This window comes from Dermacentor silvarum, chromosome 3, assembly GCF_013339745.2.
Source record: "Dermacentor silvarum isolate Dsil-2018 chromosome 3, BIME_Dsil_1.4, whole genome shotgun sequence".
Lineage (NCBI taxonomy): Eukaryota > Metazoa > Arthropoda > Arachnida > Ixodida > Ixodidae > Dermacentor > Dermacentor silvarum.
Window position 1 is genome coordinate 63,445,282 of NC_051156.1, and position 27,244 is coordinate 63,472,525.

Here is a 27,244-nt window from a genome sequence, read left to right on the forward strand (position 1 = left end):
AGCCTTCGCAGAGCAAGGCATTGGAGAAGGAACGGGAGCACAGCGGAGGTCGTGTTTGATTGCGAATAACTCAACTTCTGCTGAACGCATTGAAGTATGTTTTGCGGCGAAGTATTTCTGAAATAGGCTATTTTCACTTCAAATGCATTTCTCCATTTTGATTAAAGGTGTTGAGGGCCCCTTTAATTTTGATTTTATATGGCAGGTTAGGTTAGTAGTGAACAGTTTGTACACACAACAGACAAAAAAACTAATAGGTCTGTAATTGTGCAGTTACATGAGGAAGCTAACCCTTTGAGAGGAGTTCACTCTTTGCAGTTAGCCATGCATTATTGGCAATATGGGTGCATACACTCCTTTTCCAGCACCTCCAGTAGGCATTCTGATCAGCATGCATGCAAAATTGTGAGAGCATATAGCATTGGTGAAAACTACACATGCGTGTTAGCCAGCCTTCCACACCTTTGCCCAAGGAAGTGCTTGATTTTGTAGACATTCTGTGTGCTTTAAATTTCTTGAGCTTTCCGCCCTTTCCTCCTGCATTTTGCGCTTTTTGCCTGATCACATGACCCCCCTTTCCAATTTTCTTTTAGGGCTTCATATTGCCTGTTGCGTAAAAATGAAAACTTTCAAAACGGCGCTTGTCCGGTCCCGTTTCGTTCATTCGTCTGTACACTGCTCAACATTGATCCTTCTGCAGTGTACTGTAGATGCCTACTGCTAGGTCAAAATGTTAGAGGTGGGACGTGTTATGTCTCCAACAAATGCATAAAGTATAAAAGAAACAGTGGTGGAGGACAGAATTTTGATTGTATGGGGCTATCTCATGTTTATCAATATGAAAGTGCAAAGTCAGAGGCGGAGCACTACAACTTGCACATGAATGTCAATACCATAGCACTCACGGTTGTGAGGATGGTGTCGAGCCACTCCTTGCAGCGGGGTGCCACAAACTCAAGCACACCCAACACAGGTTCCTCTGCAAGGTGCAGTGGAATGTTGTTATATTTCTTAAAATAGCAAATCCATTCACTACCAGCAGCTTCTAACCTTTAAGCTAAGCATACTGTACAATACTGTGTTGTGCAACAATATATTGCAGCAAAACACAACTAGTACTCTTTCGGGCCCATGGCTGAGCAACTGAAGTGGGTGAGGTGATTAGACTGGACTAAAATTTATATTTATATCTCAATCTCTGAACCAGCTCAAGGCAAAGGCTAAATTTAAAAAAAATTGAGGACTTATATTATAGGTCAGGAAATGCCTATTGCTTTAAAATTGTGCACACATTCACCTGACCCTGCTGTTTCGCTAGCCTTCACAACACCACAGGCATAACTGTACACTTTTGTGGCAGACAAGGTGGTAGCTATTGCTTAAAAATTTCATTAAATATTTTTCAAATGTTCACCTAAATAAATTTTTAGCATAAACCATCTCAAATCATGCCACATCACATCGCAAACTTCCAGTGTGTCTTCGCAACATTATATGAAGCTATATAGACCCTTTTCATAGAGTAGATGGCACTTGGGGCATCCGCAAAACTCTGCCTCAAGCAAAAGCACACAAATGCAAAACCATTACTGCTTTTACCCTTCTACCATGCGATTGCTTGTTGGAAAGGCAGCTGGGTGATTCATGCTGCAAAAACAGTGACCCGCTTATTAAAGAGAGAAATGAATCTGTGTGCAAAGTACACGCAAACCGTTGCTACTCTAGGACTGCCTGTGTTGCTCGCTCATCGCAATGCGCAGCCTTGCTCGAGGACCAGAAAATGCACTCATTCACCAGTGTTCGGTCGCTTACATCAAAAGAGAAGACCTTAACCCCGAAATGTTGGCAAGAGTCAGTACTGACAATGGCTGGAATGGTAAGTTTCTCGCACATACACCCAACCATATTCACTTATGCCCACTCTATCGACCACATGTCAAGAATAAGTTAATGTGCACACTCTTAAATTCAATGCGGTGAAGCATAGTTGACAGACCACCCGACAACATTCTACTGTTCTAAAGCTGCAAAATGACCAACTAGAACTGTAATTGAAAAGTGTATTTATAAACTGGGGTTATTTAATCACCAAAATTTCGTAGGTCTATGCACTTCATTTTGCCTACTTTTCAACATAGCGACCAGAGGTTTAAGTCTGTGATGTCATGCTTAAAAACAGAAGGCTTTAGGTGCTATGCTAGCAAGGGATGTTATGTGAATAAATAAATCAAAGTATCAATGATGTGGGCAGTTATTCAGGGCTGTTTTATGCATTAGACAATGCATTGAAGGGCACAAATTCAAAATTGGCATAACGTGCACCTGCAATAATGACTGTCACCCAGAGTAGTTACAGTTCTCTTGCCAACACTCCGAAAGCAGAGACAGTAACAATCTGTTGAATTGCCAGTTGCTACTTCTGAGACTGTTGCCACCTCATCGGAACTTCCCCGGTTGAGGATGATGCTTCCCATTTTATTGCATCCATCTTGAATGCAGTCTGCTGCTGCCCTCTTGAAAAGAGTTTCGAACTCAACCAGGAGGTGAAAATGAAAAGCACAGGCATTACTACATATTGCATGCAAAAAAAGATGCAAACATACCGAGACTTCCGTTGCTAAAAATGGGTAGAGAAGCAATGCTTCTGCGAGCATCATGCTCTTCAGGCGCTCATGCCGATCTTGTGCTGTGGCTAGCAGCCTAGATCGCAGCATCTCCTCATCCTTGCAATGAGCATTCTCGTGTAGCCAATCATTATGCAGCAAGATGGAATCCACGGTTTCACCGTGCACAACCAGGTGGCTGCAATCCTGTAATACATACAACAAGAATATTAGTAACACGGGTTTGCACTAAGGTATGAAGTCAGTAGGGAACAATATGATAAACAGCAGAACAGAGTCTAACATTCTCAGTCGACCGTCGACCCAATAATTTATAAGTGGACTTTTGCCATGTTCTCCTTCGAACGGAAATGAAGCAGGCAATGCTCGCACCACCAAGTGACGTACAAGCCAAGGAGGCGTCCATCCTCAAAGTGTACATTCTTAGGAGGAAAGCAAAGTGGTGAGGGGGTGAGAAAATATGCAGCCTATGATTCGTTTTAGTGCCACACTACAGCTGAATACTGTAATAATGAAATCACCGGAGAAAGCATGAAGTGTGAAGTCATCAGAATATATGCTTGCCGATTTTTACAGGTCCAATATAAAAAAGAGTAAGATGCAGAGAAAATATCCCTGTACAGGACCGTATATTAGCATGTCTTTTAGGCACAAGCAAGAATTTTGCAGCAATTTTTTCAATTACAAATAAAATACTGATAAAAGTTGTGCAAATTTGGTGTTACTAGTTTTTGTATTTTGCAACACTGATAACATGAATGCAAAGTGGCTCAAATATTGTGAACCACTACAAAGGAAAAAAGATTATGCTTTCTGCTGATGTCACTCTAGCATTTGTAGTATGAGTGACAAAGGCAAGGCGACCATTAAAATATTGTTGAAAACGGAGCACTGCAACAGCCATGAGGCTGCCTACACATTTGTGAGAAAAAACACCATTGTACTGAATATTTGCCAATGACAAGCGATTTCACCATAGATCACATCCAAATGGCTGAAAACGTGCATTATATTTCTATTGCCTCCAGACACTTTCAAGTGAAGTTGCAGAGTAAAGCGTCATGGACAGAAGAGCCTCCCATTAGCACACACACACAGTCATAGCAAGCCTTGGAGCACACTACAAGCAGTAAATAGATGGCCAACAGGCATTTGCTACAATGGCGATTCGGTCTGGTTGGTCTTAAATATATGCATATATATAAAGGGCTTTAGCTACAAATTAGCTGTTGTAAAAACCCATGAAATTAGCCATTGTGAAACCTCAGTGCTGCAGTGTCATCATTGCTTTCGTCCCCATTGTTCTTTGCGTGGTTTTCTTTATCCAGGGCACCACCATATTTACTCGATTGTAACGCTAGTTTTTTCCCCAGATTTTCGTTGCATGAACTCAACCCTTGCGTTGTATTCTAATAACAACAAGTTCGTAATTGTAAAACAAATATTTTAAATTTCGCCGTTTTTAGCGCTACGTTTGCAACCTGTACCCTTTGTTTCGATCCAATCCATAGACAAGCCGACGAAAGTCAAAACTTAATTTTTGTTGGAATCTACGCCATTTTCGCTGGACTAGTGACTGGTGTTATGGTTACCATGTGGTTGTGGTGCTGCAGTACCCTGTGGTCTTTCATGCTTGGACTACGCTTATTCATGACATTATGGCGATGCAGCGCATTCTATATGACGCCCGCTTCAAGAGATGAGCAATTTTGATTGCCAGATTCAGATTTATTTTTTCAATTTCTTTTTTTTCACGTCACTGGAAAGTATGCCCTCTCGTTAGATACGACTAAGTCTGGCATGTTGAGATCTTAAACTCCAGTTGAGCAATTTGAAATGAGCCCACCATTGTAAAGTATAAAGCAAGAGCCTACAAAAAATTTACAAATAGAATAAAGCTGGGGAGGAGTTCAGATAGTCAGAATGCAGGTGGAGAGTCTATGTGCCTTTAATTGGTTCTGCATTAGGAAAAGCGTTTGCCTAATGAAATGTAGTGGCTGGGCACTTGCTACGCCACTTGTTCATAATGAGATAAGCCAGAGTACAGGTGGGCTGCCTTTTAACATTGGCACTTGCTTCGTATTTTGTTGTACCCACACAAATTGGCCTTGGCAAAGAACTAATGAGGGCTTCTGCTTTTGTACAGTCATAAACCAGACAAAATAACTGATAAAATAAAATACACATGCTATGCATGTGCCTTTCCAAAAGAAAGCTGCATGAAAAGCTCAAGAAAAAAATATTTCAAATGCAACTTACGAACAGACGGCACAACTTCTTGTTAGGTGCGTTTGATGGAGGCACCTTTGTCCCTGTGTGGTGCGCCTTCCACTTCACTGCCTGCATCTCCTCAGAAGGATGCTCAACCTTCTTTTTCATGTTTTTAAATTTTGCCCGCAGTCCCAGCACTCATGACTTCTGTAAATTAATTTGAATGATAAGACAAAAACCAATTTAATACCACAAGTACCAAAAGGAAACAAACTGTTCGAGTGGCTCATATATTCATCAACTGTGCCTTAAAGGGCACTACAATGACCTGTTATTAGTACATGTAGATAGGTATGAAGAAAATGCAATTTGCATCTATGTACATTCCATCTACAATACAAGAAGAAATAAAGAACGTTGCTGGATGTCATTATTGCTTGACAACAATTAGGCACATGACATCAAGGGAGACAACAACCACAAACTGATGTCTAGTGTGCATGAAAATCTCTAAAGTTGCTTTTGTTCAGTGCTCCAAAATAATCCTTGCATCAAATCAATGGGTGGGAGAGGTCCTGCTCTTAAAGCTTTGTCCTAAGCAGTTATCTCAAAACTGAAGGACAGAAATGCATTGTTAATGCTTGCCATTTGCACATAAGAAAGGTTCAGAAAAAAACGGGCCTGCTGATGGCATCTGGTTCACCAAAGTTGCACATCGGTATATTTCACAAGTTTACTAAAGAATTGCAAACTAGACACGTGCGTTATTAAAGATGCACACATACGTGCGCGCGCTGCTTTCAAGGCTTTCTTTCTGCGACCCTGTTGCTACATTATGCACTATTGACACCAGCTTAATCTAGGCATATCAGTGCACAGCACAGAAAAAGAAAGCACAAATGTTTGACAACAAATGAAAACCAAGCAATCCATACTGTCATTCCTAGAAAATTCCGTTATTAGGACTTTACAAGCAATGCTTACACATCTCTGAAGTTTTTGAATCTCACACACTTCAGTAATCTCTCTAGCAAGCTGATTCTCAATTTGACCAACAATTCTGGAGGTATCAAACAATGGATCACAGCAATGTCTTGCAGCATCACAAAAATGAGGCAATCAGACTCAGCCCAATGTAATGACTTGTCTTTGTGAGAGGAACCACAAATACAAGCTAGTAGACTGAGCTGAGTGTCTATTTGTTGCATGCTCCATATGTTCTTTCTTGCAATGCACTGCAAGACATGTGGCTGTCATCTGTTTGATAGCTGCATAGAACTTGGCTGAAGCAAGGATCAAATTACTAGGCAGATTAACGAAGCATGAAATTGAAAAGCTTGGTGAAATATTTTTTTAGAATGGCAACATGGAATACTTAGATTTTATATGTCGTCAAGTGTTTGCATTTTTTTGTATTGCGCACTGATATGCTCAGATTACACTGATGTTAGCAGTGCATATAGTAGTAACAGGGTCGCAAGATTAAACTGTTAAAAGTAGTGCCTATGTGTATGTGCCTTTCTTTCACGTTCATGTCCAGTTAATGCTTCTTTAGTCATTATTATGGCATCTGGTTTCTATGGCCAGGCAACCATTTTTTCAAGCAGCCTTTGAAAGTAACTTTACCACGTTTCAAAACATCACATGTCCATGCTGCTCTAAGGGTGAATTAGCATCATGCAGACAATGCAGTAGTTCTAACAAAGCTAGCATTTCAGCTGTTTCTCCAAAAAACAAGCAAACCGAGCACGCACAACTTGCGAACTCATTTTGTGTGGCCACAGTGGACAAACAGATATGACATGGTCAAGCAGTTTCAAGTTTACGTCACTCTTTGTGGTTGGCAATGGCACTTTTCTTTTTAGTTTCAGTATTCAGCATTTTGCATTGATTATTCTCCATGGGTAAATGTCGCTTCTACTTGGCAGTAGAGGGGTTGCACACAGGCGTTACCCGCGATGAAGAAGAAATACGACTGGCAGCACAGCAAACAGGGATTTAATATGAACAGGATTGGGAAAAGCATAAGGCACACGAAACTAAAGACATAACTCAACCAAAATGCTGACTCAATACTAAATACAAAACTACCAAAAAATGCTCACGTAAACAAGGAATGACTATACACTCTATTTCGGTTTCGGAGCCTAGCTCCGTCTTAAAGTCTCTAACCCCCGTATTCACAAACCAAACTTAACTTATCGCGATAAGGCTTACTTACGAAAGGACGAGAAAAGGTTAAGTATAAGGAAAGAACAAGGTGCGTTTCGAAAACGAACCTTAACGCGACATAAGTGCGCCTTATGAAAGGCACCCTTACCTCGTAAAGTGTTTGACCTGGGAGCGAGGCTGGATAATTTTATGTGACGAAATATTTAGTTTGAGAAGATATAAACTGCCTTTATTACAAGAAAGCAATTATGCCGCGCCCACAAGCACCTGTACATAAATAATGTACAACTGCCTGACAAAACGTGGTAAAATGCTCGCTGTTTTTGGTGAATCCGCCATTTACGTCTGGCCACGTTGATCTAACCCAGTCGACGCAGCGCACGTTTTTTTTCTTTCCTCTGTACACCGGCTTCTCGAGCTCACGTTTTTTTTTGCCCCTTCCGCTGTTGTTTTGTCTTGTTTTTCGTACGGTTTCTTTTTCTTATATTTTAAGTAGTTGTGCATTATATTTCTTATTTTTTATCAGTTTAATTATCAGTTTATTATCAGTTTAATAGTTCTAGTGTTCTTTTTTAACTTATAAAACTCGTGCGGGATGGAGCGGCGTAAAATTAATTTTACGGACGAGGAGCGCACCATCCTCATGGATCTGATGGATAGACACCGCGATGTGCTTGAATGTAAAAAAACCGACGCGGTGTCTATCCATGCAAAGAAAAAGTGGGAGAAGTTGGCCGATGAGTTCAACAGCAACCACAACGTGCGGCCACGAACGTCGAAGCAGCTGAAAAAATGCTGGGATAACTTAAAGGAGAAGTTGCGCCGTGCGAAAGCTGAAGACACGCGTGAACTCTTCAAAACAGGTGAGCTTTATATTATTCCTCATGTGCCGAAATTGCTCCAACTTGCTTCTCGAGTTCACGAAATGCACGGGAAAACACGGGAGTCGATCGCTGCAGCTGATTTCGAGCGCCGACAACAGCTTGTGCGCGTGCATACAGAACAGTGGCGAGGACGTAGTAAATTCCACACCAGAAATAACGATGCACTGAACTTGGTTGATTGTAACATGAAGGCAAACAAAGGCATTGGGAGTGCGTGCGCTCGTCTGTTTTCTGCGACACACTTGCTCGTGTTTAGGTTTCTTGAAGGCTGTCAAAGGACGTATTGCTGTTACAGGAACTCTTCGTTATTGGTTTGCAAAGCATGCAAATGGAGTCATTGGCCGACCGCCGTCATGTAGCTTTGCGTGTAGGCTTGTCGTTTGCCGTAACGAAAAACCAGGAGCAAGCAAAACTTGTCTGCAGCAGTTCATTAGCATGTGCACAGTGCCCTGTGTCTATATTTTGTTTGTGCTGGGCTAGCAGGACCCCAAAATGATTTAAGGCAACTACATGATGTGTGCATATGTCTCTGGCAATATTTTCGAAGCAGTTGAATGGAAGAGACATGATTGAAATTTTTAGTCATTGTGAAAATTTGTTAACGCTGATATTTGCCTCTCAAAGGTGGTGGCACTCCGGCGGAAAGCCAAATGAGTGACGAGTTGCGGAGGGTTGGTGCGGTGGCATCACATATGGCCACAAGTCTGGCAAACCCCTTTGACAGCGACCGGACGGGGCCTGGAGTGGAGGCCACACCAGCTGTAGCAGCACTGCTGGCTTCGTCGCAGCCGGGACGAAGCACTGATGCAGATGGTGGGTATAAGTTAATCTGAAATAGTCGATCTAGGCTAATTATTTTGGAAACCAGATTTGGTAATACAGAAAGGCACCAAATGAGTTGTTTTGTATTCCACATTGTACGCAGCAGTATTGCAAGAAACTGAAGCTACTTTTTAATGTCAGAATGCTGACATTACTTTGGCGCATCATGCTGATGAGGTTGTGGCAGTGCAGAATGGGTTTTATTTTGGTACACTACAAGGAATTGTGCATTCATTGGATCTGTCTTGAAGGCTTCCAAAAATGGTTTTGACAGGTGTGTTTGTGCATTACTTCACTGATTTCATGTCACTGTTGCAAACATAAAGTGCTTATTTTTTTACAGTGGAGTGGTTAGGGCCACCAAACTTGTGTGTGCCGAATGTACGGGGCATATAGGTAAATATGCTCTTGCACTGCGTCCAGAAGAAACGTCCTTATCTTATCTGCACTGAACATACGAGAGGGGCCATGCCTTGTGGAGGAAAATGCAAATTGACCATGCAACATCATCTCTTTTGTGTCCTGTACTATCTTAGATAATTGATTAGCTGTGTATGTTCGTGGGTGCATATGCTGTGAAATGTGGTCATGTTTATATTCCACTTGTCGCCACACGCATGTGGAATAGCAAGTAGACTTGATATCAGGCAGACCTCTCCCATGTTCTTGAATTGCTTTATTTTTCTCATGCAATAGTGCCCATAATTGCCTCTGTATTATGTGCCCTCAGCAAGCAATATACACAGGAAGCCTGCTTGTGATGCAAACAAGTGTCAGCACAGACACCGTTTGTCTAGTTAAATATTTTTTATGGCTCATTGAACAGCATGAGTCCCAATATGCGAGTGAGCGACTTGTATGCAAAAGTTTAAATGCAACCGCATAGTTATCACTCACCGTTTCATTCAACCTGCTTCAGCTGGAAGCACCAGCAGGCACATGCTGTATTCTTGTCTGCTCATGGGCTTACATTGTGTCATGCTCTTTAGCACATCCTAATAGCAAGCAGAGTGAGGTATTTTATGCAAAAACATCGCTGCATCCTGCAGCAAGGCAAAACTGCGTATAGCTCACAGTGCATTGGTTGAAGTGGCTAGTAAAAAGTACAAGCATTGTGTAAACGACACTGATATCAACTATGATTCTAACAACTTTGCAGATGCCGACATGCAGTGTGACGACTTGTGGCAATGGGAGTTGCCACACACCCAAGATGAAGTGGCCATGGACGATCCAGCGCCACAAAGTGGTGAAGCTGCTCGGCCAGTTAGCCATCAAACAACTCGGCCAGCATCACCCCCAGCTGCAGCTGCGCCAAGTGAAGTTCTGCCAGCTGCTGTGGCAACGGTGCCACCAGCCCGCCGTGAAAGGCGATTAAATGCTAGCCGGCCGTCCAGTTCGACGGATGACGCCGTGAAAGGCGAGCTCGTTGCTCGGCTTGCTGCCATCTCAAAAGATGCGCAGCAAAAGAGCAAAGAGCACTTTCTTCGCATGAAGGTAACTCGTAAGGACCATGAACTTCGCATGCAGCTCGCTCATGATGAGCATAATGACAGATTGCAGAAAAGAGAGGCAGAACATTCGCAAGTGATGGAAAACTTAAAAGCTAAAAAGGCCCTTATTGAGCTTAAGATAAAGCTTCTGCAAAAATAAAACGAATAAGGCAGAACAAAAATATTTCATATATTGGAAAAAAAAAAAGGTGTCTTAACCCTTTGCGGTCCGAAACTTTTACCCACTTTCCGGCTGTTCCAGTCCGAAACTATTTTGCCAGTTTCTGGCGCCGCTAACAAAACCACCAACTGTGGAAGAAAAACTCTCAGGATATTTATTTTTCTCTTGCATTCTGCAGGCAACTCCTCTACCAATATTTGAGCAGCGTGTGATACCGCTCGGAGCATTCTCCTGGGTGCAGGGCAGGGTTGTTACTGCTGGTTTTGCAGAAAAACACCGTTTCCCTCCTGCCTCCGTTTGTTTTTCGATCGCTACAAGCGGCACAGTCCTTGCTGCTTCGGCCTGGGCACTTGTAGATGAAATGGCTCCTCCCATCTAGCATTTCCTCGTACTCCTTCCGCGCAGACGGGCCTCGCTTTTTGGCTCTAGCCCTCACGTCACCCACCAGCTGTAGGGTGAGGTTGCGGCGGTACTGCAGGTGTCGCTGTTCTTTCTCACCATGATTCTGCAGCTGTGTGCGCCTCAACATAAAGCTATTGACAATGGAAACCCGTAGAAGCTTTCAGTAAATGCACCACCGTAAAACGCACGCGGTGAAAATGTGGTCATGCTCTCAGCGAACTGCGCGAACGTGCTCTTGCGCGCGCAAGTGAGAACTCTGGTATCCAGAAGCCGTGCTGTACATTGTGCTGCACCCTAGTGCAAAAATAAGTAAACTTCAACAAACAAACTTTATTTATCCCTCAAGAGATGGCGCATCATGTATACAAAGAATGCGCACCGGTCGCAGTAAAAAAAAACCGCGCAATTTAACCCCCGAACACCCTTGTCGGGAGCTGCCTGACAGCGGACCGCAAAGGGTTAATGAAAATTTTAAAAATATAGGATTTTATGGTGCCAAAACCACCATCTGATTATGAGGCAGCCGTAGAGGGGGACTCCGAAAATTTTTACCTACTGAGGTTCATTATCATGCCCCTATATCTAAGTAGACGGGCAATTTTGCATTCTACCACCATCACAATGAATTAGCTACTGCAGCTTGGATAGAACCTGTGACGTCAAGCTCACCAGCCCAACACCATAGCTACTGAACTACTGCCAGTTTATTTACGTAGTAGTCGTGCTCTCTCGTTATCCTCGCACTGTATTTGCAGCGTCAGCGCATGATTTGGTTGAAAAATGGCAATTATAGATGTCAGTGTCGTTTTGCTGCCATTCAGAAACAGCTTCGTGTGAAGTTCATGGTCATCACGAGTAAACTTCATGCTTCAGAAATTTGGACCACCTGGGGTTCTTTAACGTGCACCTAAATCTAAGTACACGGGTGTTTTCGTATTTCGCCCCCATCGAAATGCGGCCGCCATGGCCTTTGATACTATTCTGGGAAACACAGGCATGATGTTTGCTACCACCAATTTCAAAGGCTTTGTACACGGTAATCACGTGCAACAGTGTTGAATCGATTGAAAAAGACAACTAGCACTGAAACATGCTGTTGTGAAATTTTAATGACATTGTGCCTGTAAAAAACAAGCAAACGTTAGGTAGCTCCTGCATTTGTAACATTCAGAAGTGCATGACATCCCTTCATGGGGAAGTAGCATATTTAATCGTCATAAATGGTCTTGAATTTGGTGACAGTTGTGCGCAATTAGTGCAGAGTTGTATGCTATCAGTGCAGATAGTTACAAAAGGGTACGACAACAAGCAAACCTTACATTGCTGATGATAAGCAGTGCACAACTGCCAACTGTGCATATTAGTTTATAATCATTCTGCTACAAAATACTGCATTTACGAAGGTTGTCGCAGTTGAGGTTGTGCTTCACCGTGAGCTTGCCAAATGAGAGGAAGGGCCAAGCAGAGTGCGGGCAATCAGTGCTGCTGTGTTGCTCATGCTGCATATGTATGTATAACATGCGAGTGTTGGTGGCGCGGCACCATGTATTTGATAGACCAATCTTTGGGAGGACTTGAGAAGAGGCGATGTTATATGCTTCTTTTAACTGTTTTACTTTTCACTTTTGTTTTTTGGACGAGTTCAATTTCGCTTTAGGTTCATTGAACCTTATGAACCACCCTTATGAAGTTTTTGCTGACCAAGGCAGTGTTACCTGTGTAGTGAAGAAGAGGAAGAAGTGCTCTTGCGTCTGTCGCTGTGCGCACCATCAGCGTTCGTGGACTGCCTCGATTGCGTGAGACGTCTAATAAATCGTCATATCACACCTGTCCATATTTGGGTCATTTGACAAGCTAAGTGAAATATAAGAGTACTGGTTGGATTCTAGTTAGGGTCACAAACAAAACTGCGCTGCATTCTGTGTTTCGCTCTAGCGCTTAACCTCTGTACCTGGCGTCCACCAGTTGAAGCTGCCTACTTATCTATTTTTGTTTGATAAAAAGGAATATGATGATGATGAAAATGTATTTATTGGAATATAAAGTGCAATACAAAGTTTACATGCATTTATGAAAAATAATTTGCTATAATACGAGAGCGAGTTCTGAAGCCATTGGAGTCTTGAATTGCCATCTGCGGCTGTCCATTCGGCAAAGTTGGTGTAGGCTGTTGAACACTGGGTGCAGTGTGGGGCTGTACATTCGGAGGGCATGGGTCTTGTAGAATTCTGCTAAGGTTGTGAAGCGCCGCACATGCAGTGATTACTATGAGTGAGGTGTCTGTGTCAATTTGCAGCTTCATCTGAAGGCACGGGAACCTCCTCTTCCAAATTCCAAACACACGTTCCACGCTGTTTCTTGTTTTTGCTTGCGACTTGTTGTACCTGAAAAAATAACTGCATTATGTCTCTTTGCCTTTATGTGTGTTGTTCGCAACCTGTGAATACAGTGGCACAGATCAAGGTTAGGAATTGCGTTTGATGTTACATGACGTGTTATTTTCATTCTTTTAGACAGATTTCGCTTTTGACTAACGTTGCACGTTGGGCTTGTTGGTATGTCATGATGAAGGCAAAAGGCGTAGTGCATCAGAAACGGGACACAAGAAGAAGACCACAGAAAACACGTTTGGCACCAAATGTGTGTTGTCTGTGTTCTTCTTCTTGTGTGTTTCTGATGCACTGCGCCTTTTGCCTTCGGTTTTGAGTTTAGAGCTTTTGAAATGAATCGCAAAAACATTCTTGAAAATGAGCAAATAAAAAGTGTTTCAATTCTGTGATGGCTCTTGTCTAACCTTGCATGTTCAGATATGTTGCTTTGCCTGCAGGAGCTTTTAAGTTTCTCAGGACACGCTTTCTTCTTAAAAATAATTTCGATATTCTGCTACACTGCTTCATAGAAATTAAAAACTATCTTGCCTGTACTCTGGGGTGCCTTGGGCAGGATCCTTGAGAGGAGTCATCAGATATGACCTGCAGGCATAGCCCATGTCTCCGAGAAGAATACCGGGGATGGCACCCGTCTCGTACAGCACTCTGGCGCGGCTGCTGTCGAAAATTCTGCTATCGTGGGCAGACCCTGGCCAGCTAGCCACTACATCATAAAATTGTAGGTCGGGCCCCGTGATTCCCTGCAAGATGGCAACTTTGTTAATAAAGGTGATATCCTAAATGCAATTACACATAGAGAAAATTCTGTAGAGGTGAACATTTTACCGTGGCAGCACAATGTGAACCGATTGACTGGTTGTAGACTTTTTGTCATAAGTAAAGCACTACCATAACGCTCATATTAATTGTTCAATATGCACGAACACACTTGTTGAAACGTCAAGAAACCAGAGTACTAAAATAAAAGTAGATGCTACAATACTTTTGTCATTGTCAAAGTGTAGCTCTGTGGTATGGTTATGCAGTTGAATCTCGATTACACGATCATGACCGATACGAATTTTTGGCAAGTCCCGGCCCAAGTACATCAGCCTACAACGTGCTAAATTTCGGATGTTGCAAACCGCTTGTCGCAAACCGCCGTCGCGTGATCTCTGGCGGTACGTGCGAGCGTGTATAATTAAGGAACGCGTGTGACCTTTCACCAAAATACATGACGCAGTCTTCGCATAACAACGCAGTATCCCGACAAAGCCGACTAGCGATTACAAGCTTGCCGAATTTTCAGGTGTCCTTGCTCTCGTTGCATTAATCTAAGACAGAATTTTTTTTCTTGCGATGTCCCAAAATACACACATAATCGAGATTATACGGATCAAAATACGAGGCGCTGCGATTTCATGGGAACTACGTTTTCCGATGCTGAGCAAGAACTTGCCGGTTCAAGTGGTGGCCGCGGTAGTTGTCGATGAGGACCGCGACATAGGTGGAGGTTAAGGTTACCCTCATAGCAAATTCGAAGCTTCGACAATTGTAGCACAGATGTATACTGGCGGTGTGAAACCGCGTCGTAAATTAGCGGGGTGATTTACTTGTTACGTCTGTTACATATACAAAAACGTACTACGAGCTGCATTATGTACCGCTTCTGTTTGCATATTAAACCACCACTGCAATATTTGTAACGAGCACTCACCTGAACATTTATCGAAAAGTATCCTTTCCGGTTGCGGTACACCTCGGCGTGGTCACCACCGGGGCTCTTAATTGGCTCATGGGTGCAATCAATGCACCCACTCACACCGGGAAACTTGCCTATTCTATAGAAATCTTGTATTACACCGCTCATTTTTGAAGCGGCGGGAAATTGCACAAGCACAGGAAATAGGCTTCTGGCGATCATAGTCGATACGCGTTCGATTACCCGTGACACTGTCGGCTGTGAAACATTCACTAGGTCGCCGGTCACAATTTGGAACGTGCCGGCTCCATAGAAGCGCAGTGTGATGAGCAGCTGCAGGAGAGGCGGCACAGGGAACCCACGTCCATGTGTTCTCCCGCAGAGGCAGCCTATCGAGCAGCTGCTGCACGGTCCTTTTTGTAAATCGATAACGGCACAAAAACTCGTAGTCGTCGTACACTTCCATGGGATTCAAGCGATCCCTGAGCACTCGCCGTGGCGGTGACGCGTATGAAAAGGCTGCCCCACGCATTAGTTCCTCACGACGCTCCAGATAGTTAACGAACTCCGCGAAGTTGTCGTCCATCGCCGCCATTTCGTTTGTTTACAAGGGAGCGTTAAGGTAGGTCGGAGGCTACCTTAACCAAGCCTTACTTATCACGGCGATAAGTACGAGAAAAGTTCTGCGATAAGTACAAGGTTGGTTCTTGAAACGCGTTAAGGGCTGTTCGCTGACTTAAGTCATAAGTATAAGTTTGGTTTGTGAATACGGCGGTAAGTCAGTCCTAGCCCTGACTCGCATCAAAGTCTGGCCACCCTAGATTTGGACTAACTGCATCGCAATGCAGAAATGCGGGTTCTTACAGACCATCGGTTTGAAGCTCCTCTCATCGAGTCCACGTCGTGTTCGTTCGGAGTGTCGCTGGTGCCGTAAGTGCCGACGACTCGCGGTTCCGTCGACCTGACCGAGTACGTGGCTCGTGCCCCAGTAGCCGCCACTGACGTGTCAATTGCCTGGTTAGGCTTAACGAAGCGTTCTTCACCCTCCGTCGATCTGCGTGGCGACCCGGTGTCGCGGCGATTATCGTTGACCGGGCTCGGCCGAGGAAGTGGGGTTCTTGCAAAGAAGACCGGAACCACCGTGAGCAGCAGCAGCCGGTCCCAGGAGCCTCGCCCAGACGTCTCCGAGGTCTACAGCCACGCCTGGGCCTTGCCAGCGTCACGAGCTTCGTGGCTGGGCTCTCCGCACTCCCGTCATCAGAGCATAGCTGACGAAGTGACCTTCCAGTCCAAGAGCCACGTCTATAATGCTGCTTTGTTGCTTTTCCCTCGCGTGATTGCACGTCGGTTCGCGTGCCTTGAGCGCTCGCGGTGGTTTCGAACACTCTGCGATCTACTTAGTTCTCGTGTGCCGCCGGCATCTGAATCATGACAGTAAACTATTACAAAGCAGTCTTTTTACACTGCTGAAGATTTCATTAAAGTTGCGAGCATTACCAGATATATCTTTAAGGAAGCATTAAAGAGGAACACCAAATTCGTTCAGACTAATAAAGCATTCTTGAAAGCTCTGTATTCAATAATTTTGTGACAATTGGTCATTATTGCAAGCAAATGAAGGCCAACGTTTTATTTCTTACATTTTAGGAATGTATATAATTCATAAAACCCCATCATTCACTACTGCCACACTATAACTTTACTAGAAAAGAAAGACTTACATTACATACAATATAAAAGCAACAGCGCTAAGTATTACACTCGGGGGCGGATCCAGGTTTTTTCTGAGGGGGGGGGGGGAGGGTCAGCTCCGGTCAATGATGATGATGATGATAGTAGCCTTTCTTATTTACCGAAATCTACCGTTTTTTCTCACGATAAACCCGCATTTTATACGGCTAGAGCAACACCTGTAGCCCGCCGTGGTGGCTCAGTCAGCTCAGGCGTTGAGCACGAGATCGCGGGATCGAATCCCGGCCGCGGCGGCCGCATTTCGGTAGAGGCGAAATGCAAAAACGCCCGTGTCCTTGCGTTGTAGTGCAGGTTAAAGAACCCCAGGTGGCCAAAATTAATCCGGAGCCTTCCACTACGGCGTGCCCCATAACAGTAGCGCACCCAGGATCTCTGCCAGGGGGGTTGACAGTTTGCCTTAGTTTGCCAATACCATCTAAACAGCCCTAATTTGAGTTTCTTCACGGTAAATTGTAAAAAAATGCGCTTTTTGCGCAAGTTCGCGGGTGTGCAAACGATTGCGCGTCTTTCATGTAAGTTGCAGTACTCAAAGGCGCAAGGAAAGAAAAAGGGTCAAACAAAAGGGGGGTTAACTCGGCCTCAGGGGGAGGGGGGGTTACGACCCCCGAATCCCCCCCGTCGGTGCGCCACTGCCCCATAATCAGAACTCGTTTTGGCACGTAAAACCCCAGAAAGAGGAAGAAGACCTGTGACGAAGCCAGGTATCGTTTCTCCGAGCTTATAGGAAAAGGACGTTACCCAATACAGCCATGTGCTTGGCGGCTGTGCCTGATAATACAGGATGTTCAAAACTAAGCTTTATGGTTTTCTTAAAATTAGGCACACGCGAAGACCAGCTGTGCAAATAAGTTATGTGGCTAGGGGGGCACAAAGTGAGATGATCATTATCGCTGTGCGCGCCCAATTAACTAAAATTGAACAACTATTTTTTGTTGACTGCAGTAGGTCGGTATGTTTGTATTGAAAACTTAAGAGACAGTCGTGTTTCTACACAGTATCAGTCGGAAGAATTATTCTAGCGTGTCCGTGCTCCGCGATATCCGACTCCAAATTTCAATTGTCGTACTGCGCAGAATAATCGAGTCGACGCGAGAGCGGTTTATGCTTTGCGTTGCTGCGGAAGGGAGGCATTTTGAACATATTTAGGGCATTGACATCTTGATGGGTGAAGTGTTGTCATGAGATTTGTACTTCACAACACCAAACTTAAAGCGGCAGTATGGAATATTCGTTAGCATAGCTAAAAGGTTTCTGCTGTTGATGGTGCCGTTGTTACTCTTGATTTCAATAAAACTTACAATACTTGGAAATCAGCAGTCACTTTATTTGCGTAGCCCAGGCAAGGACCATGCCCGGTCGTCTAGTCACCATTATGCACGCGTACTGCCCTCCGGCTTCTCCGCTCGCGCCATTATCTCGGCATGGCAGCTGCCGCCATCTTTACAGGCTGCGCGGTCGCGTGTTACGACAGCGGTTACGGGTTCTTCGATTTTTTTTTTCACCAGCCGTGAGGGGAAGGGGGACAGTTATCGTCTTTGCCAATGCCTCCGCCTCGTTGTCAGACTAAATGCCGCACGCAACAGCGGTGTCACATCAGGGAGGAGCTTTGCGCCGATCCTCACTCTCTTGCAAGTTGCATGCGTAATCATGGGAACACAATTAAAATTTGGAGTTGGATATCTCGGAGCACAGACATGCTAGAAGAATTCTTCCAAGTGAAACTGTGTAGAAACACAACTGCCTTTAACTTTTGAATACAAACGTACACACTTACTGCAGTCAATAAAAAGTTAATTATTCGATTTTAGTTAATTTGGCTGCTAACAGCGATAATTATCATCTCACTTTGTGTCCCCCTGGCCACGTAACTTATTTGCGCAGATGGTCTTCACGTGCCTGCCAGTGTCTAATTTTAAGAAAACCATAAAACTTAATTTTGAACACCCGGTATATCTAAGCCTGTATTGTTTCTTAAAATAAAATTCGGGATGATCTTTTGCAGGTTCGTTATAAATGCGTAAGCACGGGTCCGTCTTTGGAGTTCTGTTGGGACACCTTGATTTCCTTAAGAAGATTCTTTGTTTTCGGCTGATACACCTTCGTTTGATTTGGAGGACTAACTCCCCTATTCTCAAACAGCCCTTGACTCGAAGCTCTTCCTCCACTCCACCTTGTTGAGCACAGCGCCTCCTCTCGACTGATAAAGACGCGACAATTCTAAAGAATTCCCGTGAATGATCATGAAGCTCAGTGACAACTTCTTTGGAGGGATGGCGGTGCTATATTTCCTCTTAAGTCGAGGTGTTGCGTTGACTACAGGAACGTTCTTGAATACGGGCGTAACGCTACGCTCCAACGCGGCAACCACTACGCTGGTTGTTTACGATATGCGAATCACCGCATATGAAGACTCGCGACGCCACCTACAAGAATAACGATGTGGCGTAGTAGCCGAGAGCGCAAGCCAGCGTTTTCATGTTTTGTTTCTCACGCGACGTCACGCGTCGTTTTATCATTGATTGTACCGAATTGAGAATGGAGGAGCCACCTACTGTAGAACAGCATCGCACTCTTTTTTCACACTACAAGGGATGCTACACAATAAAGTTCTTATTTGGAATTTTGCCCAATGGTGCAGTGACTTTGTGTCGAAGGTCGAGCTTCGGACACACACATAACTCTAGAGTGAGGCTTTCTCAATAGAATTGAGCCAGAAGATGTATTAGCCGACAAAGGTTTTCCTGGCATAAAAGCACCAGTGGAAGGGAACAAGGGCATTATTGTCTTGCCTCCTTTCTCGAAAGAACACATGCAATTTACATATGATGAGCTCCAACAAACTTGCCACTTTGCACAGGTGTGCATCCATGTTGAATGAACTATCCAGCATATAAAAATTTTTAATGTTATTAATTTCCGTGCACCTAATGACCTCGTTCCTTATGTGAGTGACATCATGCGCATGTGTTGCATCCTTGTGAATCTGCAACCTCCAATTCTTAACACACAAAAACGTGACCATTCATAGACGTGTAGTAGGGTATTGTGCTGCCCATTGTGAATTAAGAAATGAACCTTTTCACACCTTCAGCTTATATGAGGTGTTAATGTACATGCTACGATAAATGAAGAATTTCACGAAAGTTTACTGCTTCATATTGAAACTCTGTGGCGTGCAAAGGTTCATCTTTATCTGTTGTATATGCATTTGCAGGTAATTCAGGACAGCATTAGTCTTTTTACCAATATTTATCACGTATGGAACCATCGCATGAAATCTCAGGCGCATATTGCAAATGGTACTTAATTGTGAGAGCTAGGCTCATCATTGTTTTTATGTACAGATTTTTATGGGAACTATGTTGACTTCGAGGATTTTCACTTTGGCAATAACAGTGGAACATGCCGTAGCCTTCGGCAGAAATGCACATGTGTACTTAAATTGGATGCACATTAGAAAACCCAGGGAGTCAAAAGCTTGGAGGATGCTTAAACTTCGCCTTTAAGGATGGAATGCGATAGCATTTAAAGATCTGACTGCTTCTCGCGCTTCCCAGTAACTGCAGCATATGTAACCGTAACGTTTACCGGGAAGCGCTGGTGGCGAATGTCATGCAAGAAGGCAAGCTTTCTGGCAGAAACACGGCCATTTTAAGTAGTAGGTTTGTGGCCTGTAAGCAACACCAGGCAGATCACTAGCAAGCTACCAATGGCTTTGTGGAACTCATGGACACTTCTCATCAGGTTTGAAACAGGGTTGTACATTGCCTTTTCTCTACATTACCTGTGCGATATCACTGCAGCTGGAGATTTTTTGTTTCTTTCTCCTCAGACAGTGCTTTTAAAGAAAGCTAGTCACTTGCTATAATTTTTTACATATTTGTCCTAACCCAACAAATAATGTTTCTTATCTTTCAGCATTGGCCCAAGACATTTATCCAGAAACCCCGCATTCCAGTTTTAAGAAACGGAATTTGTGCCCAATTTGCGAAAATTCAACTTCATGTTGGTGAAGTTCCTTGTCATGTTTGATAATCTTTTTGGCATCTGTAACCAGTGTATCAGCATTAACTGTGAGCTGTGTTGTGTGCAAGGACGTGATAGCTGTTCTTACATTGCATTTGTATTTGAGAAGTACAGGATCTCATTGCTTTTATTGACCTTTACGTATCTGCCAAGTCTACTCTACCAAATTTCTGTAACATTTAGAGATTTTACAAAGCTTATGTCAACCTTTATAATAAATTCTGTACGCTGATATGTTTCACTCGTCAGTCTGGGACCTGTTGATGGTAGAAGAATACCAGAGGAACCTGTTTTGCAATAGTTTATTCAGACAAAATGGGCACCCACAAAATCGGTTTCTGTGACCTAAAACCAATGTGTCATCTATAAATCCCTGCCTTTGTTTAAATTATTCCTTAAAGTGTGCTTGTGAGACCTTTAAGTGTGGTTGTTTCTCACAGAACATTTTTTCAAGGCAAACCTAAAAAAGGAGATATGTGCCATCTCTACTCCCCCTAGTGTTATGTCGGCAAGATTTTAAAGAATTCTAATGTTGAAAGATTGGCAGGTATTCCTTTATTTTAGGTGAACTTTGATTACATGGCTCTGTTCTCTGAAGATGCCTGTTGGCAGCTGTGTCCTGTGTAATTTTGTTTTCAGCTACAACTAAAAATATCACTTATTAGCTTGCACTGAGAACTAAACAAACATCAGTGTGCTTTACGTATTTATATGCATGCATGTCTCATTAACGTGGAAATTTAGATGCCACACACGCACTATATCACATTGAAACGGGTTATCTTTTTGACAGATCTAGTAAAGTTGTGCTCATACACTTGGTTTTAAACTTACCATTTTTGCTTCTTTAAGAATGAGCCTAGTCTGTTCATCTCAGATGGGACGGTGTCGAATTAAGAGAATTTTAAGAAAACATAGCTCCAGTCTAAAGAAGGCATGTGGCTGGCTCTGCATTGTAGCACACATGGTTGTGAGCCGTTGTTTCAGAAATGCTTTGTTGAGTGGAGATGCAGAGATGAACTCACTAGGCTGATTCCTGAAGCAGCAACAAAAGCAAACTTAAAACGAAGTGTATGAGCATGTCTACACTTGTGTTGCCAAAAAATACCCTATTTTAGTGCAATATACATGCATATAAATATGAGCACCTGTCTCTAATAAAGCATTTCATGAGAATTGTGAGTGTCTACTTGCCGAGTTACACATTTAGTGGAGGGCAGAATGATAACACCGACCAAGGTACTTCAAAAAATATGTAAAGTAGAAATATTCCATCTTCGGAATATATTCAGCCAGGAAGCTGTCGTCACGGTCGGCATGAGTTATTGTACTCTGGTTGCTCGAGTAAAGAAAAGGAAAGCATGGTTGAGCATTAATATGTACAACATGAGCTGCACCTGTGTGAAATATGCATGAGTGCTCTTTAGAGTAAGTCGCCCATTTACATAACGGATGTATGGGACAAGGCTAATTTATTTCACATGATCAATAAGTGGACTGTCGCATAGTGAAAATGGACACTTGATCTCGACTAAATGAATCGCGCCGCTGAAATCAATGATGCCATCTGGGCTGCAGCACAACCACGGTTGTTTCACTGATATGACAAGTCCAACCTGCAACAAACAAAACATATATGGTTTCCATGCATTGGTGGAAGTTGTACAGATTGGATACCTTATGTATGAGAAGTCCCATAGATATTGAGAGTTCTTCCCTTGAAGTTTCTTCGGTGTTCTTTCCTGCATGCAGAAAATGTTCATAATAACCTGCACTGCAATAAAAATGCTGCTAATAAGATGCTTGCGTTTCGCAAACGCTGGTGGAGAATAGTCTTTGCTATCTTTTGCATGTGTGCTTGCAAATTGCTCTCAGCACCTACTGAGAGCAATATATAAAGAAGGAATGGTAGGGAGGCTAATCATAGTGCCCATACAGCTTATTTTAATTCTTACCATATGAAGTTGCAGCTGTAGAGAACTTCGGTGCAGCTACTGCTTCGGCAAGGTGATCAAAATCACTTCCCCTCGTCTTCACCTTGTGGGCACTGGAGCTTGTGAGGTGGATGCGGCACTATTTGTGTCATCTGGAAGGAAACACGTATCAGTTCAAACATGAAACACATCTATTTAAAAATGCGAAGTATATGTTAATAAAAAATTGTCGAACCTGCCCCACGGCAGCCTGGCCCTTGGTGATTGTGGCTATCTCTAATATTTTGGTCAATGCTTTTTTTGACCAATTTTTTGTAGAACATTTTTTCAAGCATAGACATCTTTGACACCATGTCTTCTCTTCAGAATAAAAGGAGAGGTCGAAGTGACCCTTAGTACACTGTGTAGGCTGCCCTCCTTATCTAGTATCTTTCTTAACATCTCTCGGTCAGAGCTGTCGTCTGCGTCTGCTAGCTGTGCCGTCGCCGACACTTGCACCATGTTCCTGCGTTTCTCGAGCTCCTTAACGGCACAGTTTATACCCGAAAACTTCGAGAAAGGAGCTGTGGGGCTCACCATCTGCAGAATGGGTTTTCGCGAAGGTCGGCCGGACAATTAATCGCATCATTCAGTGGTGAAGTCGCATCACACACCCACGAAAAAAAACGAAAAAAAAAGTTTAGCTTGTCTTGCTGTAACCCTTAGTACACTGTGTAGGCTGTCCTCCTTATCTAGTATCTTTAACATCTCTCGGTCAGAGCTGTCGTCTGCGTCTGCTAGCTGTGCCGTCGCCGACACCTTGCACCATGTTCCCTGCGTTTCTCGAGCTCCTTAACGGCACAGTTTATACCCGAAAACTTCGAGAAAGGAGCTGTGGGGCTCACCATCTGCAGAATGGTTTTCGCGAAGGTCGGCCGGACAATTAATCGCATCATTCAGTGGTGAAGTCGCATCACACACCCACGAAAAAAAACGAAAAAAAAAAGTTTAGCTTTTCTTGCTGTAACCCTTAGTACACTGTGTAGGCTGCCCTCCTTATCTAGTATCTTAACATCTCTCGGTCAGAGCTGTCGTCTGCGTCTGCTAGCTGTGCCGTCGCCGACACCTGCACCATGTCCCTGCGTTTCTCGAGATCCTTAACGGCACAATTTATACCCGAAAACTTCGAGAAAGGAGCTGTGGGGCTCACCATCTGCAGAATGGGTTTTCGCGAAGGTCGGCCGGACAATTAATCGCATCATTCAGTGGTGAAGTCGCATCACACACCCACGAAAAAAAACGAAAAAAAAAGTTTAGCTTTTCTTGCTGTAACCCTTAGTACACTGTGTAGGCTGCCCTCCTTATCTAGTATCTTAACATCTCTCGGTCAGAGCTGTCGTCTGCGTCTGCTAGCTGTGCCGTCGCCGACACCTGCACCATGTCGCTGCGTTTCTCGAGCTCCTTAACGGCACAGTTTATACCCGAAAACTTCGAGAAAGAGCTGTGGGGCTCACCATCTGCAGAATGGGTTTTCGCGAAGGTCGGCCGGACAATTAATCGCATCATTCAGTGGTGAAGTCGCATCACACACCCACGAAAAAAAAACGAAAAAAAAAAAGGTTTAGCTTTTCTTGCTGTAACCCTTAGTACACTGTGTAGGCTGCCCTCCTTATCTAGTATCTTAACATCTCTCGGTCAGAGCTGTCGTCTGCGTCTGCTAGCTGTGCCGTCGCCGACACCTGCACCATGTCCCTGCGTTTCTCGAGCTCCTTAACGGCACAATTTATACCCGAAAACTTCGAGAAAGGAGCTGTGGGGCTAACCATCTGCAGAATGGGTTTTCGCGAAGGTCGGCCGGACAATTAATCGCATCATTCAGTGGTGAAGTCGCATCACACACCCACGAAAAAAAACGAAAAAAAAAGGTTTAGCTTTTCTTGCTGTAACCCTTAGTACACTGTGTAGGCTGCCCTCCTTATCTAGTATCTTAACATCTCTCGGTCAGAGCTGTCGTCTGCGTCTGCTAGCTGTGCCGTCGCCGACACCTGCACCATGTCCCTGCGTTTCTCGAGCTCCTTAACGGCACAATTTATACCCGAAAACTTCGAGAAAGGAGCTGTGGGGCTCACCATCTGCAGAATGGGTTTTCGCGAAGGTCGGCCGGACAATTAATCGCATCATTCAGTGGTGAAGTCGCATCACACACCCACGAAAAAAAAAACGAAAAAAAAAGTTTAGCTTTTCTTGCTGTAACCCTTAGTACACTGTGTAGGCTGCCCTCCTTATCTAGTATCTTAACATCTCTCGGTCAGAGCTGTCGTCTGCGTCTGCTAGCTGTGCCGTCGCCGACACCTGCACCATGTCCCTGCGTTTCTCGAGCTCCTTAACGGCACAGTTTATACCCGAAAACTTCGAGAAAGGAGCTGTGGGGCTCACCATCTGCAGAATGGGTTTTCGCGAAGGTCGGCCGGACAATTAATCGCATCATTCAGTGGTGAAGTCGCATCACACACCCACGAAAAAAAAACGAAAAAAAAAAAGTTTAGCTTTTCTTGCTGTAACCCTTAGTACACTGTGTAGGCTGCCCTCCTTATCTAGTATCTTTCTTAACATCTCTCGGTCAGAGCTGTCGTCTGCGTCTGCTAGCTGTGCCGTCGCCGACACCTGCACCATGTCCCTGCGTTTCTCGAGCTCCTTAACGGCACAATTTATACCCGAAAACTTCGAGAAAGGAGCTGTGGGGCTCACCATCTGCAGAATGGGTTTTCGCGAAGGTCGGCCGGACAATTAATCGCATCATTCAGTGGTGAAGTCGCATCACACACCCACGAAAAAAAACGAAAAAAAAAAGTTTAGCTTTCTTGCTGTAACCCTTAGTACACTGTGTAGGCTGCCCTCCTTATCATAGTATCTTAACATCTCTCGGTCAGAGCTGTCGTCTGCGTCTGCTAGCTGTGCCGTCGCCGACACCTGCACCATGTCCCTGCGTTTCTCGAGCTCCTTAACGGCACAAGTTTATACCCGAAAACTTCGAGAAAGGAGCTGTGGGGCTCACCATCTGCAGAATGGGTTTTCGCGAAGGTCGGCCGGACAATTAATCGCATCATTCAGTGGTGAAGTCGCATCACACACCCACGAAAAAAAACGAAAAAAAAAGGTTTAGCTTTTCTTGCTGTAACCCTTAGTACACTGTGTAGGCTGCCCTCCTTATCTAGTATCTTAACATCTCTCGGTCAGAGCTGTCGTCTGCGTCTGCTAGCTGTGCCGTCGCCGACACCTGCACCATGTCCTGCGTTCTCGAGCTCCTTAACGGCACAATTTATAGCCGAAAACTTCGAGAAAGGAGCTGTGGGGCTCACCATCTGCAGAATGGGTTTTCGCGAAGGTCGGCCGGACAATTAATCGCATCATTCAGTGGTGAAGTCGCATCACACACCCACGAAAAAAAACGAAAAAAAAAAGTTTAGCTTTTCTTGCTGTAACCTTAGTACACTGTGTAGGCTGCCCTCCTTATCTAGTATCTTCTTAACATCTCTCGGTCAGAGCTGTCGTCTGCGTCTGCTAGCTGTGCCGTCGCCGACACCTGCACCATGTCCCTGCGTTTCTCGAGCTCCTTAACGGCACAATTTATACCCGAAAACTTCGAGAAAGGAGCTGTGGGGCTCACCATCTGCAGAATGGGTTTTCGCGAAGGTCGGCCGGACAATTAATCGCATCATTCAGTGGTGAAGTCGCATCACACACCCACGAAAAAAAAACGAAAAAAAAAAGTTTAGCTTTTCTTGCTGTAACCCTTAGTACACTGTGTAGGCTGCCCTCCTTATCTAGTATCTTAACATCTCTCGGTCAGAGCTGTCGTCTGCGTCTGCTAGCTGTGCCGTCGCCGACACCTGCACCATGTCCCTGCGTTTCTCGAGCTCCTTAACGGCACAATTATACCCGAAAACTTCGAGAAAGGAGCTGTGGGGCTCACCATCTGCAGAATGGGTTTTCGCGAAGGTCGGCCGGACAATTAATCGCATCATTCAGTGGTGAAGTCGCATCACACACCCACGAAAAAAAACGAAAAAAAAAAGGTTTAGCTTTTCTTGCTGTAACCCTTAGTACACTGTGTAGGCTGCCCTCCTTATCTAGTATCTTAACATCTCTCGGTCAGAGCTGTCGTCTGCGTCTGCTAGCTGTGCCGTCGCCGACACCTGCACCATGTCCTTGCGTTTCTCGAGCTCCTTAACGGCACAATTTATAGCCGAAAACTTCGAGAAAGGAGCTGTGGGGCTCACCATCTGCAGAATGGGTTTTCGCGAAGGTCGGCCGGACAATTAATCGCATCATTCAGTGGTGAAGTCGCATCACACACCCACGAAAAAAAAATGAAAAAAAAAGTTTAGCTTTTCTTGCTGTAACCCTTAGTACACTGTGTAGGCTGCCCTCCTTATCTAGTATCTTAACATCTCTCGGTCAGAGCTGTCGTCTGCGTCTGCTAGCTGTGCCGTCGCCGACACCTGCACCATGTCCCTGCGTTTCTCGCGCTCCTTAATGGCACAGTTTATACCCGAAAACTTCGAGAAAAGAGCTGTGGGGCTCACCATCTGCAGAATGGGTTTTCGCGAAGGTCGGCCGGACAATTAATCGCATCATTCAGTGGTGAAGTGGCATCACACACCCACGAAAAAAAACGAAAAAAAAAAAGTTT

The 27,244-nt window shown here is 44.2% G+C and overlaps 1 protein-coding gene and 1 pseudogene across 1 annotated transcript; one reads left to right on the forward strand and one right to left on the reverse strand.

Moving 5' to 3' along the window:
• The first annotated feature begins 7,602 nt into the window (after positions 1-7,602).
• On the forward strand, positions 7,603-11,737 carry LOC119444433 (uncharacterized). Its single transcript, XM_037708834.2, has 3 exons — positions 7,603-7,870; positions 8,516-8,704; positions 9,873-11,737. The coding sequence occupies exons 1-3, from the start codon at positions 7,603-7,605 to the stop codon at positions 10,364-10,366; spliced, it is 951 nt and encodes a 316-aa protein (XP_037564762.2). The 3' UTR covers positions 10,367-11,737.
• A 27-nt stretch (positions 11,738-11,764) lies between these two features.
• LOC119443835 (putative nuclease HARBI1) lies at positions 11,765-15,455 on the reverse strand (annotated as a pseudogene).
• Positions 15,456-27,244: the final 11,789 nt, after the last annotated feature.

Bases quoted from the DNA above. Each gene is read 5' to 3' on its own strand.
- LOC119444433 (XM_037708834.2), top strand. From the start codon at position 7,603: ATGGAGCGGCGTAAAATTAATTTTACGGACGAGGAGCGCACCATCCTC. The intron at 7,871-8,515 runs GTGAGCTTTATA...TGCCTCTCAAAG, and splicing joins GCGTGAACTCTTCAAAACAG to GTGGTGGCACTCCGGCGGAA. The intron at 8,705-9,872 runs GTGGGTATAAGT...ACAACTTTGCAG, and splicing joins ACGAAGCACTGATGCAGATG to ATGCCGACATGCAGTGTGAC.